Source organism: Pongo abelii, chromosome 1 (genome assembly GCF_028885655.2).
Source record: "Pongo abelii isolate AG06213 chromosome 1, NHGRI_mPonAbe1-v2.0_pri, whole genome shotgun sequence".
NCBI classification, from domain to species: Eukaryota; Metazoa; Chordata; class Mammalia; order Primates; family Hominidae; genus Pongo; species Pongo abelii.
The window spans coordinates 78,135,862-78,149,955 of record NC_071985.2 but is presented as its reverse complement, the minus strand read 5'-3'; the positions used below and the strand labels follow the sequence as shown (position 1 = coordinate 78,149,955).

Sequence of the window (14,094 nt, the reverse complement as noted above, 5' to 3'; positions counted from 1 at the left end):
TCATTTACATATATATTGAAGAAACCATCTCTGTAGTTACTTTATTTGCTGCCGGGGGGAATTTTTTTTAGTTTTGTTGGTACAGCTAGTGTGTTCTTTTTCAGGCTTCCAAAGATCATTCTTTTCCTAGTAGAGCAATAACTATATTTCCTGGTAACTCAGTTACTGGAAGAGCCAATAAGAAATGTCATCAAGGTGATTCTTAAACTATAGTGTGGGAATTGTACTCTATTTTTTTGTCTAGGAGTCGGGAAGCCATGAAAGAGCATTGACTTACTGCCTGAAGACCAGCTGTTAACACTGAAGATTACCACTTTATTGAGATGGGTTGAGAGAGAAGAAAGGCGTTTGATTTGTAGCTGTCATGTGGCATCCAGAGGGAAGCACTCTCTCTGACTAAAAATCTGTGCAGTTCAACCACAAATAAGGCATTTGGGCAATATAACAGAATCAATTTAATAACACTGAGTCTTCAGGTTACTCTTTGAAGGTACATTTTGCAGGAAAAATGGCATACATATTTTCTTTTTATATAGATTTATTAGAAAATAAATTTAAAAATATGTAGTCTAAATCCAAAGTAATACTAAAGGAATAGTCATTATTTTTCCAGCATTAATTTAAAAAATGTTTTCCCATAAAACATGCTTACAGGTTTTCCCATAAAATATGCTTACGGGAGAAAACCTATTGCACAGAAAATGATACAATTCAATTGGATGGTGGTGCTCAGTGGCTAATGAACTATTCAATATTGTTCGTGTCAGTGCTTTGGCTCCCTGTTGCTGAAGGCAGGCATAAGTGCTTTCCAAACTCTTGCATGTGATCAACGCCAAGAGGATAGTTCAGATGGGGTCTGTGGCTCCTATCTCTAAATTCCATTAGCAAAATGTTAAAATATTGTATGTAGGCGCTTAGTTTTTTAAGGTAAGCGAATACTACATATCAGGGAAAACACACTGTGGCTGTGTTATATCAAAAATAATAGTAACATTTTTCCGTGGTGCTTGGGTTTTAAAATGGTTGGTGTTTGTTGCATTTCATTTGATCCATACAACTTGGGCCATAGTTAGCATTATCTCAGTTTAGAAGTAAAAGAAATGGGTTTGGAGAGAATTTTGCCCATTCAGTGGTAGAGCTAATATTCAAAGGAAGGTTCTGTGTTTCTCATTCGAGGACTCATCTCCTGAGCTCACACATTGTGCTGGGCATATGGTTTTCATTTTGCTGGGCCATCAGAAGGAGACATATCTTTAGGATGGCCAGATTAGGTGCTCACTCTTCAGAAGAGAGAAACTTTCTTTAGCACTTTGTTGTACTTCAGAGATGCCTGTGAAGCAGGATAGACTTCTAAATAGTAAAATTTGATTATCAAAATTTTTGGCTTTTGGTGAGAATATATCTGTCAGTGGTAGGACTGGTGAGAGCCATGAAGGGAACTAGTAACTGTGAGTTAATAAGAAGGGGGTTGGATACTGGAATCTATTTATTACTCTTAATGCAAAGTTCTGTTTGCTTAATAAAAAAATGTAGAGAAAAATATTAGATGTATCTGTGGATTTTTAGTCAACACATAATTATTTGCTATTTATGATGTTTGATACATTCTATTTTGCTTTAACAACGTTCACAGGGATTGTTACTAAATCTACATATAAATATATGGTCACAAGTATGAATTGAAACAGGTCTCAGCATGAAGATATAAAGTGACTAAACCTTTTTTTCTTCTTTCTTCTCTCTGTCCTTTCTTCTCTGCCTTTTTTCTTGAAGAAAATATTTTATTGACCTGTTAAATGGCATTATTCAGGCCATTCATCATTTTTCCTTGGCATTTTATACATTCTAAAATTTCACTCATGGTCCTCACGGCTCAAACAGATGCCCTCCAGCTCTTTTTATTTTTATATCCTGACTTAAATTTTTTTTTATTATTATACTTTAAAGTTCTGGGATACATATGCAGAACGTGCAGGTTTGTTACATAGGTATACACATGCCATGGTGGTTTGCTGCACCCACAACCCATCATCTACATTAGGTATTTCTCCCAATGCTCTCCCTCCCCTGGCCCCCCACCCTCTGACAGGCCCTGGTGTGTGATGTTCCCCTCCCCGTGTTCATGTGTTCTCATTGTTCAACTCCCACTTATGAGTGAGAGCATGCAGTGTTTGGTTTTCTGTTCTTGTGTTAGTTTCCTGAGAATGATGGTTTCCAGCTTTATCCATGTCCCTGCAAAGGACATAAACTCATCCTTTTTTATGGCTGAATAGTATTCCACGGTGCCCTCCAGCTCTTTACTCTGGAGTTTTGCTTTTTTCCCTCCCTCCATTCATTTTAATTCTCAAATTAACTTCTTCCTTTTTGGTTAAAAATAAAACAAGCAAAACAAAGTAGATGCTTTGTTTGTTTTGATTAAATTTTAAATGATTGTTGAAGCCATCTAAACTAGCAGTTATTGTAATATAGCGCATGAAGAATATTAAAAGTGTATTTAGTTATATGTATTTAAATATATTCAAAACATCATTATAAAGAGAGTATTGTTCTTTCTCTTTTCTGAACTCCAATGCAGTTTATCTTCCCTTCTTTAATGGCTTTCGTGACTATGTTTTGTTCCCATTAGGTTCCAAACTCCTGGTGTCTACCCAGCATGCGTCCATGCCCACAGCATCTCCCTAGCACTTCTTAATTTCTCAGTGAATTTTTTTGATGAATAAATAATGGTATTTCAGTCGCATTTTCAAAAGCACATACAAATTTGTAATTTCACTATTTTCTATTGTAGTCATATACGTTGACATTCTAAATGAACTTTGGTCCTTGAGGTCAATGAGAAAAGTCATTAACTTAAGGTTGTTCAGTACTATTTCCTCTGTCAGAACATACAGTAGCACTTGCCAAATAAATTAGTTGTAGTAGGAGAAATTTGGCTTGATTTTATCTTTTTGACTCTCCATTCCAAACTATCAGTGCAGCTAAACGCTTGGGTTTTGGAGCATTCTCACTGTCCTTTGCCTATTTTATAAGCTGCTGTTCATTGAAATCCCATCTGTGTTGAAGTTCTGTTCTGCCAAATTTCCTACAAAACTCATAGCATGCCACATGCCATTATTGCCCACTGAATTGTTGAGTAACATATCCTGACTTGAGGCCAGTGGTTTTCAAACCTTGGTGAGCATCAGAAACATCTGGGAGCTTGTTAAGAGTACAAATGCTGCATGCCTTCCCCTGAATATGATGAATCTGTAGCTTCAGGATGAGTCCTGGGTGTCTGTGGTTATAACACTTTCTGGTGGGCCTGGAACCACATTTTGAGAAAAACTGCCACTGAGTGAAAAGTTTATTTTGAATGGAATTCTGTGATGATTCCTCTAAAAGTTGTGAGACCTTCTAAATGCATTTAAAAACTGTGCTATAGGTATGTTTTTCAATTCTTTGACATTGCAGAATCAGCAATAATTTATGTGGCATTGCAGATGTAATATTATGTAGTACTATCTTTGCTGCAGTTTTATTAGCTTAGTGTTTATTAATATGCCACTTAAAATATGATCTTTATCAAAACGTCCATTTATCAGGAATAAGAACAAATGGAATGAGAACAAACAAAACTCAAGTTGCAATGTTTGTTTTCTGCTGTTAATTTCTATAGACAAAATATTTATTTCTACTTGATCCCACGTTTTATGTGTCCTTTATTCTAGACAAGAATCTCACTCTGTTGCGCAGGTTGGAGTGCAGTGGTGCGACATTGGCTCACTGCAACTCTGCCTCCCAGGCTCAAGAGATCCTCCCACCTCAGCCTTTTGAGTAGCTGGGACTAAAGGCCCAAGCCACCACGTCTGGCTGGCTAATTTTTGTAATTTTTTTTTTTTTTTTTTGTAGAGCTGGGTTTTTGCTGTGTTGTGCAGGCTGGTCTTGAACTCCTGGGCTCAAGCAATTCACCAGCCTCGGCCTCCCATAGTGCTGGGATTACAAGTGTGGACCACTGTGCCCAGCCTTGTTTCCTTTTATTGGAGAAAAATGTCAGTATATTTAGAGGATACAATCTAATGTGCCTTTAGTAATGGTATTTGATGGTGCCAATATTGATCTTGAGGCCAAAGAGCATACTGGGTTTTTTAATTATCAAAAAGAGTTTAAGAATTAATTTCAGTATCAAATATTTTCTTTAATGCTGATTCTCTGAAAATCAAAATTCGTTGATAATACACAGAAACTAAGGGCAAACTTTTATCAGTTTCAGCTAGATGAATGAATGACATATTCCAGTGAAGTCATTATGATAATGTACGTGGATTTCTATGCACATTTCTATGCACAATATAAGGCCCTCCTCCTTCTTTTTTTTTAACTTTGAAAATGCTTCTTTTATTAAGATGGGCCTATCATTGTTTGGATAAGCGATACATTGAAAGGTTGGGAATTAGGAGAATTGCTGTGGAACTTGGTTTATGAATGTATAGGTGATCAGAATTCCTTCATGCCTTAATCTACATTTCTTACTTTTTTTAGGGACTTTCTCCCTCGAGGGTCGGGCATTGTAACAAGACGACCTCTTGTGCTGCAGCTTGTTACTTCTAAAGCAGGTAATGAATGAAGATGTTTACCGCATGGATGGGCACATCCTGTGGCCCCTTTTGCCTTCATAGGTGTGGGATTGTACCAATAGAAACGTTTTTGTGATTTCCCCACCGTGGGCAGCTGCCCACATTTCTCTCCAGAATGCTGCCTTCTTCATTGCTCTTTTCATTCCTTTGATTACATTAAAGGGGTTATTTTCATAGATTTTTTAAAATACCTACTTAAAAAATTTTTTTATTGCTCATTGTAATCCATCTATATAATTTTACAGTACAGCACAACCACTAATACTCCTTTGGTATGCTTTGTGTGTGTGTGTGTGTATGTGTGCATGCACGTGCACTTGGGGATTAACTTATAAAATTCAACAACCATATAATATCTGTATGGATGTGTATGTGCATATCTATATTTACACTGTGCTATGCTTGCTTCTCTCTCTTACACCATGATAATTTGATAGGTAAATGATGCTTTGTTTTTATTTTCATTTTATTTCAGCAACTGATGATGTTGAATTTTTTTTTTTCATGTTTATTTGCCATTTGTATTTCTTGTCTTGTGAATTGGCCATTTTTCTTTTTCCCCATTTCTTTTTGGGGATTTTACTAATTTTCCTATCAATTTCTTTGAATGCTTAAGACTGAAGCACCTCATAAAAATCATCGATCATAAATTGCAAATATTTTTAATAGCTTGTTAAAGGTACAGTTTACATACCATATAACTTGACCAATAGAAGTTAACAGTTGAATAGATTTTAGTCTTTTCACAGATATGTGCAACCATCTCCACAATCAGCTTTAGAACTGTTTGATCACTCCCAAAAGAAAGCCTGTATGTTTCTGCTATCACCTCTTTTCATAACACCTTTCCCCACCACTCCAGCCTAGGCACTACTAACCTATGTTCTGTCTCTATGGATTTCCCTATTCTGGACATGTCATATGAATAGAATCATTTAATATGTGGTCTTTTGTAACAGGCTTTTCTTGCTTGGCATAATCTTTTCAAGGTTCATCCATGTTGTAGCATGTATTAGAACTTCATTTCTTTTTATGGCCTAATACTATTCCATTGTCTGGATAGATCACATTTTGTTTGTCCATTCATTAACTGAGCAGCATTTGAGTTGTTTCCACCCTTTGGTTATTATGAATAATGTTGCTATAAACATTCATGTACATGTTTCTGTGTGGACATGTGTTTTCATTTCTCTTAGAAATATACCTGAGTATAACTTCTGGGCCATGTAGTAACTCTATGTTTAATTGTTTAAGGAACTGACAGACTGTTTTCAAAGCAGCTGCCCCATTTTACATTCCTACCAGCAGTGTATGAAAGTTACAGTTTTTCTATATCCTTTCTAACCCTTGTGGGTAAGAAGTGATATCTCATTGTGGTTTTGACTTGCATTTTCCTAATGACTAAGGATACTGAGCATCTTTTCATGTGCTTAATGATCATTTGTATATATTATTTAGATAAATGTGTATTCATTTCCTTTGCCCAGTTTTAAATTTGGTTATTTGCCTTTGTATTACTGAATTGTAACAGATATATATTAAATACAAGTCCCATATCAGATATTTGATTTGTATTTTTTTTTTCTATTTTATAGGCCCTTTTCATTTTCTTGGCAGTGTCCTTTGAAGCACAAGATTTTTTATTTTGATGAAGTCCAATTTATCTACTTTTTCTTTCATATCTCATTATTTTTGTATATATCTAAGAATCCTTTGCCAAAACCAAGGTTATAAAAGTTTATTCTATGTTTTCTTCTAGGAGATTTATAGCTTTGATCTTACACTTAGGTCTTTGATCCATTTTTTAAAGTTACTAATTTTTAAATTTTATATTTCATTTTAGATTTGGGGATAGGTACATGTTTGTTATATTGCATAATGTGTAATGCTGAGGTTTGGGTTTCTAGTGAAACTATCACCCAAATAGTAAATGCAGTCCCCAATAGGTAGAATTTCAACCTTCACCCCTCTTCCACTCTTCTCCCTTTTGGAGTTCTTTGCGTCTGTTTTTCCCATCTTTATGTCCATGTTTACCTACTGTTTAGTTCACACTTGTAAGTGTGAATGTGTGGTATTTTATTTCCTATTTCTGTTATTTCTCTTAGAATAATGGCCTCCAGCTCAGTCCATGTTGCTGTGAAGGTCATGATTTCATTATTTTTTATGGCTGCATAGTATTCCATGGTGTATGTGTCCCCTGTTTTCTTTATCCAGTCAACCATTGGTGGGCTTAGGCTGATTCCATGATTTTGCTGTTGTGAATAGTGCTGCAGTAAACTTACAAATATAGGTATGTTTTTGAAATAATAATTTATTTTCCTTTGGGTAGCTACCCAGTAGTGGGATTGCTGGGTCAAATGGTAGTTCTATTTTTAGTCCTTTGAGAATTCTCTATACTGTTTTTCATAGGGCTTGAACTAATTTACATTCCCACCAATAGTTTATAAGTGTTCCCTTTTCTCTGCAGCCCTGCCCTCATGTGTTATTTTTGACTTTTTAATAATAGCTGTGTTAGTCTATTTTCACACTGCTATGAAGAACTGCCCAAGACTGGGTATTTTATAAAAGAAAGAGGTTTCATTGACTTACAGTTCAGCATGGCTGGGGAGGTCTCAGGAAACTTACAATCATGGTGGAAGGCAAAGGGGAAGCAAGACACCTTCTTCACAAGGTGGCAGGAAGGAGAAGAGCCAAGCAAAGGGGAGGAGCCCCTTAAAACTATCAGATCTCATGAGAACTCACTTACTATCATGAGAACAGCATGGGGGAAACTGCCCCTCATTAATTACCTCCACCTGGTCTCTCCCTTGACATGTGGGGATTGTGAAGATTATGGGGATTACAATTCAAGATGAGATTTGGGTGGGGACACAAAGCCTAACCATATCAATAGCCATTCTGACTGCTATGAGATGATATCTTATTGTAGTTTCGATCTGTATTTCTCTGATGATTAATGATGTTGAATATTTTTTTCTTCTGTTTGTTGGCTGCTTTTATGTCTTCTTTTGAGAATTGTCTGTTCCCGTCCTTTGCCCACTTTTTTTTTTTTTTTCTTTTTGAGATGGAGTCTTGCTCTTCTTTCCTAGGCTGGAGTGCAGTGGCAGGATCTCAGCTCGCTGCAACCTCTGCCTCCTGGGTTCAAGTGATTCTCTTGCCTCAGCCTCCTGAGTAGCTGGGATTACAGGTGCTCACCACCACGCTCAGCTAATTTTTTGTATTTTTAGTAGAGACGGGGTTTCACCATGTTGGCCAGACTGGTCTTGAACTCCTGACCTCAGGTGATCCACCCACCTTGGTCTCCCAAAGTGTTGGGATTACAGGCATGATCCACCATGCCCAGCCCTTTGCCCACTTTTTAAAAAATTTTTTTATTTTTTTTAATTTTTGAGACAGAGTCTTGCTCTGTCGCCCAGGCTGGAGTGCAGTGGTGCGATCTTAGCTCACTGCAAGCTCCGCCTCTTGGGTTCATGCCATTCTCCTGCCTCAGCCTCCCGAGTAGCTGGGATTGCAGGTACCCGCCACCACACCCGGCTAATTTTTTTTTGTATTTTTAGTAGAGACGGGGTTTCACCATGGATGGTCTTGATCTTCTGACTTCATGATCCGCCTGCCTTGGCCTCCCAAAGTGCTGGGATTACAGGTGTGAGCCACTGCGCCCGGCCTTTGCCCACTTTTTAATGGGGTTATTTGTTTTTTTCTTGTTGATTTGTTTAAAGTCCTTATAGATTCTGGATATTAGTCCTTTATTGGATGCATAGTTTGCAAAAATTTTCTCTCATCTTGTAGATTGTCTGTTTACTCTGTTGGTAATTTCTTTTGCAGTGCATAATGTCTTTAGTTTAGTTAAGTCCCTTTTGTCTATTTTTGTTTTTGTTGCATTGCTTTTGGGGTCTTAGTGAGAAGTTTTTTCCTAGGCTGATGTCTGGAGTTTTTCCTAGGTTTTCTTCTAGAATTTTTATAGTTTGAGGACTTACATTTAAGTCTTTAATCCATCATGAGTTAATTTTTGTATATGGTGAGAGATAGGGGTCCAGTTATATTCTTCTGCATATGGTTAGGCAGTTTTCCCAACACCATTTATTGAATAGGATGTTCTTTCCTCGTTGTTTTTGTTGACTTTGTGGAAGACATGTTGGTTGAAAATATGTGGCTTTACTTCTGAGTTCTCTGTTCTTTTACATTGATCTATGTGTCTGTTTTCATACAAGTACCATGCTGTTTTGGTTACTATAGCCTTGTATAGTTTAGTACAGAGTAGTTTGAAGTTGGATAATGTGATGCCTCTGGCTTTGTTCTTTTTGCTTAGGATTGCTTTGGCTATTTGGGCTCTCTTTTGGTTCCCTATTAATTTTAGTATTGTTTTTTCTAATTCTGTGAAAGATGATGTTGGTAATTTGATAGGAATTGCATAGAATCTGTAGATTGCTTTGGGCAGTATAGTCATTTTAACCATATTGATTCTTCCAATCCATGAGCATGGGATGTTTTTCCATTTGTTTGTGCTTTGATCCATTTTGAGTTAATAATTTTATGCACTAAGTGTCCAACTTTATTTTCTGCATGTGGATGTCCACTAGTCCCAGCACAATTTGTTGAAAAGACTATTCTTTCCTCACTGTAGGATCTTGGCACCTTTGTCAAAAATCTGTTGACCAGAGAAATACAGGTTTATTTTGGGACTCTCAGTTCTATTTGACTGATATTTATGTCTATCCTTGGGCCAACAGCATACTCTCTTAATTACCCTTGCTTTGTGGTAAGTTTCAAAATTGAGAATTGTGAGTCTTTCTACTTTGTTTTTTTTCAGGATTGTTTTGGCTATCCTGGGTCCCTTGAAGTTCAATATGAATTTTAGAATCAGCTTGTTTTATCCCAGGAATGTAAGATTGGTTTAACATCTGAAAATCATATCAGTGGGATGAAAAAAAAAATCACAGAATTACCTCAATAGATTCAGAAAAAGTATTTGACAAAATCTAACATGCATTCATGATAAAACTCTTAGTAAATAAAGGGGAAGGAACTTCCTCAACCTGATAAAGGGCATATATGAAAACCACATAGCTAACATCATACTTAATGGTGACAGACTGGATGCTTTCTGTCTAAAATCAGTAATAATACAAGGATGTCTGCTCTTGTCACTCTTATTCAACATTGTACGGTAGGTTCTAACCATGACAGCTGGGGAAAGAAAGAAATAAAAGGCATCTACCCTGGAAAGGAAGATGTAAAATTATCTCTATTTGAAGATGATGTGATCACATGTATAGAAAAACTTAAAGAGTCCACTAAAAAACTGTTAGAAGTACTAAACTATGTTAGCAAGATTTCAGGACACACTATCAATACACAACAATCAGTTGTATTTTTTAACTTTTATTTTAGGTTTGGGGGTGTATGTGAAGGTTTGTCACATAAATAAACCCATGTCATGGGGGTTTGTGGTACAGATTATTTCATCATCCAGGTCTTAAGTCCAGTAAGCCCAATGCTCAATAGTTATCTTTTCTGTTCCTCTCTCTCTTCCCACTCTCCACCCTCAGGTAGACCCCAGTGTCTATTGTTTCCTTCTTTGTGTTAAAAAATTATCATCATTTAGCTCCCACTTGTAAGTGAGAAAATGCAATATTTGGTTTTCTGTTCCTGCGTTAGTTTGCCAAGGGCAATATAGCCTCCGTAAAGACACACACGTGAATGTTCATTGTAGCACTATTCACAATAGCAGACATGAAATCTACCTAAATGCCCACCAATGACAGATTCGATTAAAAAAAGTGTAGTACATATACACCATGGAATACTATACGGCCTTAAAAAAGAACAAGATAATGTCTTTTGCAGGAACTTGGAGGGAGCTGGCTATATTGTCCTTTATTGTAATTCTTAGTTTCCTTGGATTGGGTTTTGCCATCCTCCTGAATCTCAATGATCTTTGTTCCTGTCCATATTCTGAATTCTATTTCTGACATTTCAGCCAGCTTAGCCTGGTTAAGAACTCATGTTGGAAAACTGGTGTGATTGTTTGGAGGACATATAATACTCTGGCCATTTGAGTTACTGGAGTTCTTGCTTTGGTTCTTTCTCATCTCTGCATGTGAGTGTTCCTTTAACTGCAGTGTAGATTGAATACAGTTGATAGACTTCTTTTCTGGATGTTTTCACCAAGCCAAGGCTTTGTGCAGGGTCTTTCTTTGAAGCTGACTTCTTATCTCTGGCTTCAGGGTGGGGTATGTTAGTGAGGTATTTTTGGTGTTGAAGCTTTGGGGTGTGATCCAGTAGGTGGCACTTAGGCTAATTAATCAGTTGGTAGACTTTTGCTCAGTTATGTGGCTCCCCTATATTTCCTCACAGTTGCAGCTCTGTTCCCTCTCAACACTCTGAAAGGGTGGGTTCCTCTCCCTCTTGAGTGCTGGCTATAGATTGTGGCTTGGCATTCCTGGGCTGCTCACTGCCATTCTGGTGTGATCTCAGTACTTGTGTTCCCTCCTCCACTTGGAGGCAGTGGAGGAAGGGACCTTAGTAGTGATTGTGGCCAAGGGTCTTTTGCTTGGCTCCTGGGGGCTCCACCCCAGAGAGATGCAGGTCAGCAATCGCTTAGTACAATCAGCCCAGGGTAGAGGGTCTGTGCTATGGGCCCAAACTAGGGGTTCCCTGTCTGGTGATGAGCAGTGGAGGGTGTGTGGGACCCATGTGAGACAGTCTGGCCTTCCTCCTTAGGTCAACTGCAGCTTGTTGGAGGTGTGAATAAGGCACTTACGATCTTTGCTTCTTCATTAGTCTGAGGGTAGCAAGGGTAGTTCCACTGCAGAGGCAGTGGCAGAGAGGCTTTTAGTTGCTCCTGGAGGCTTTGTCCAGGGGATTGCCAAGCTGCTACTGGCTTGATAGCTCTGGCGTGGGGTGGCTGGAGGACCTTCCCAGTGAGGAGATATGGGAATGGGCACCCATCTAACAGTCTGGCTGCTTTTTCATAGAGCTGTTGTGGTATGCTTGGTGCCTGCTCTGGTCCCTAGTCACCTTGAATTTTCTAGTACCTGGAGGTATCACCAGTGAAGGCTACAAAACAGCCATGATGGCGGCCTGCCCCCCTCTCTGGGAGCTCCGTCCCAGGGAGTTACAGACCTGTTGCCAGCCCAAACACTGTAGGAGGTGGCTGGAGGCCCTGGTTGGGAGGTCCCTTCCAGGAAGGAAGAATGGGATTGGAGATCTGCTTAGAAAAGCAGTCTGGCTATGTTTTCATGAGCAGCTGTGCTCTGCTGGGGCATCTGCTTTAGCCCCCGGTTGCCTCGGACACTCCAAAGCCTGAAGGCTGGAATGGTTATGTTGCTCAAACAGCAAAGATGGCAGCCTGACTTTCCCTCTGGGAGCTCTGTCCCAGGGTGATTTAAAACCTGTGTCAGCCAGAGAACACCAGTGGGGATAGCTAGAGACCCTGGTTAGGAAGTCGCACCTGGTGGTGAGGAACAGGATTGGGGACACACTTAAAAAAGCAGTCTGGCTATGTTTTTGTAGGCTGTGCTGGGGGTCCCTTCAGTCCCTGGTTGTCTTGGACTTTCCAAAGTTTGAAGGCTGGAACAGCAAAGTCACCCAAACAGAGCACTGGTGAGGATGGCTTGAGACCCTGGTTGGGAGGTCCTGCCCAGTAAGGAGGAAGGGGACTGGGGACCTGCTTAAAAAAGCAGTCTGGCCACATTTTTGGAGAACAGCTATGCTGTGCTGGGGGACCTCTTCCACCCCTAGTCAGCTTGGATTCTCCAAAGCCCGAAGGCTGAATGGCTAAGTTGCCCAAACAGCAAAGATGGCAGCCTGGCCCTCCCTCTAGGAGCTCCATCCCAGGGAAGTTTCAAGTCTCTGTTGGCCAGAAAACACCAGCTGAGGTGGCGGAAGACCCCAGTTGGGAGGTCCCGCCCAGTGAGGGTAAACAGCATTGGGGATCCTCTTAAAAGAGTGGTCTGGCCACATTTTCATAGTCTGGCCACATTTTCAGTTTATAATAGCATCAAAAAGAATATACCGCTTAGGGGGAGGTGTGGTGGCTCATGCCTGTTGTCCTGGCACATAAGAAGGTAAGACCAGGCGTTAGAGAACAGCCTGGGCAACATAGGAAGCCCTCATCTGTATAACCAAAAGAGTGTACCACTTAGGAATCAATTTAACAAAAGAAATGAAAAACTTATGCTATGAAAACTGTAAATTATTGTTGAAAGAAATTAGAGAAGATCTAAATATTTGGAAAAACATTCCATGATCAATGATTGGAAGATGTAACAATGTTAAGATGGCAATACCTTAAAAACTGATCTACAAATTCAACGCAATCCCTGTCACAATCCCAGCTGATATCTGGAGAAATCATAGATATTTTTAACCATTTTTATAATGTTATAAAATCTGTATTAAGTTTGATTCAAAGGATAGACTCAAGTCCTGTCATTTGAAAAAAGTAAATTATTTGTAACTCTACAATGCAGCAGGCACTGTTTGTGGCCCTGAGGATATAAAAGTGATTAGGACAAAGTTTCTGTACTTCCGGTTATTTATATTCTGGATTTATTATTTTAAATATATAGAAGTTTTACTCATTATAGTTGTGAAATCTGTAGATTTAGATTTTTAAAAAGTAAATATTTAGCACAGTGCTCTTCACTTTCATAGGTAAAAAATTTTAAACAGTTTTTTACTTTATCTGAAATTTGTTTTCATGTATGCTGAAACAATTTTTTTCCCAATTCCCTTTATCTTATATTACAGTGTGGTAACTACTACCATCTATTTCTGAATATCTTTCTGTTTTATTGTACCAATTCCACAGTGTTTTACTTTTGTGGGTTTATAATTTGCTTTAAATATCTCACCTGGCAGGGCTGTAGTCCTCTCCCATTACTGTTTTTAAATTTAGGGGTTCTATTATAATTGTGTGAAAAAATCCAGAAAAATTTTGTAAAGATGAAACTATTGCCACTAGAATTATTTTAAACCAATAGATTTACTAGGGAATAACTGATACCTTAAAAATATTTATTTATTTTTCAATCCAAGGAACATACTGTATCTTTTCCTTCCTTCCTTCCTTCCTTCCTCCCTCCCTCCCTCCCTCTCCCTCTCCCCCTCCCCCACCCTCCCTCCATTCCTCCCTTCCTCCCTCCCTCCCTCCCTTCCTCCCTTCCTTCCTCTCTCTTTCTCTCTTTCTTTCCTTCTTTCCTTCTTTCCTCATTTTTGAGATAGGGTCTCACTCTGTTACCCAGGCTGGAGTGCAGTGGCATGATCATTGCTCTGTGTAACCTCCAACTCCTCAGCTAAAGCGATCCTTCTGCCTCCACCTCCCAAATAGCTAGGACTACAGGCATGCACCACCATGCAAGTCTAATTTTTAAATTTTTTTTTGTAGAGATGGGGTCTTGCTATGTTGCTCAGGCTGGTCTTGAACTCCTGGGCTCAAGTGATCTTCCCAAAACAATTTACCTGCCTTGGCTTCTCA

The 14,094-nt window shown here is 38.8% G+C and overlaps 1 protein-coding gene across 15 annotated transcripts in view; it reads left to right on the top strand.

The window, feature by feature from the left end:
• Positions 1–14,094, top strand: part of DNM3 (dynamin 3) — a 577,169-nt gene that overhangs the window by 77,619 nt on the left and 485,456 nt on the right. For all 15 annotated transcript variants that reach the window (XM_024249216.3, XM_024249215.3, XM_054525302.2 and 12 more), the window contains exon 2: positions 4,519–4,592. In XM_024249216.3, the coding sequence (XP_024104984.2) occupies positions 4,519–4,592 (74 nt within the window). The remainder of the gene's footprint in view (positions 1–4,518; positions 4,593–14,094) is intronic.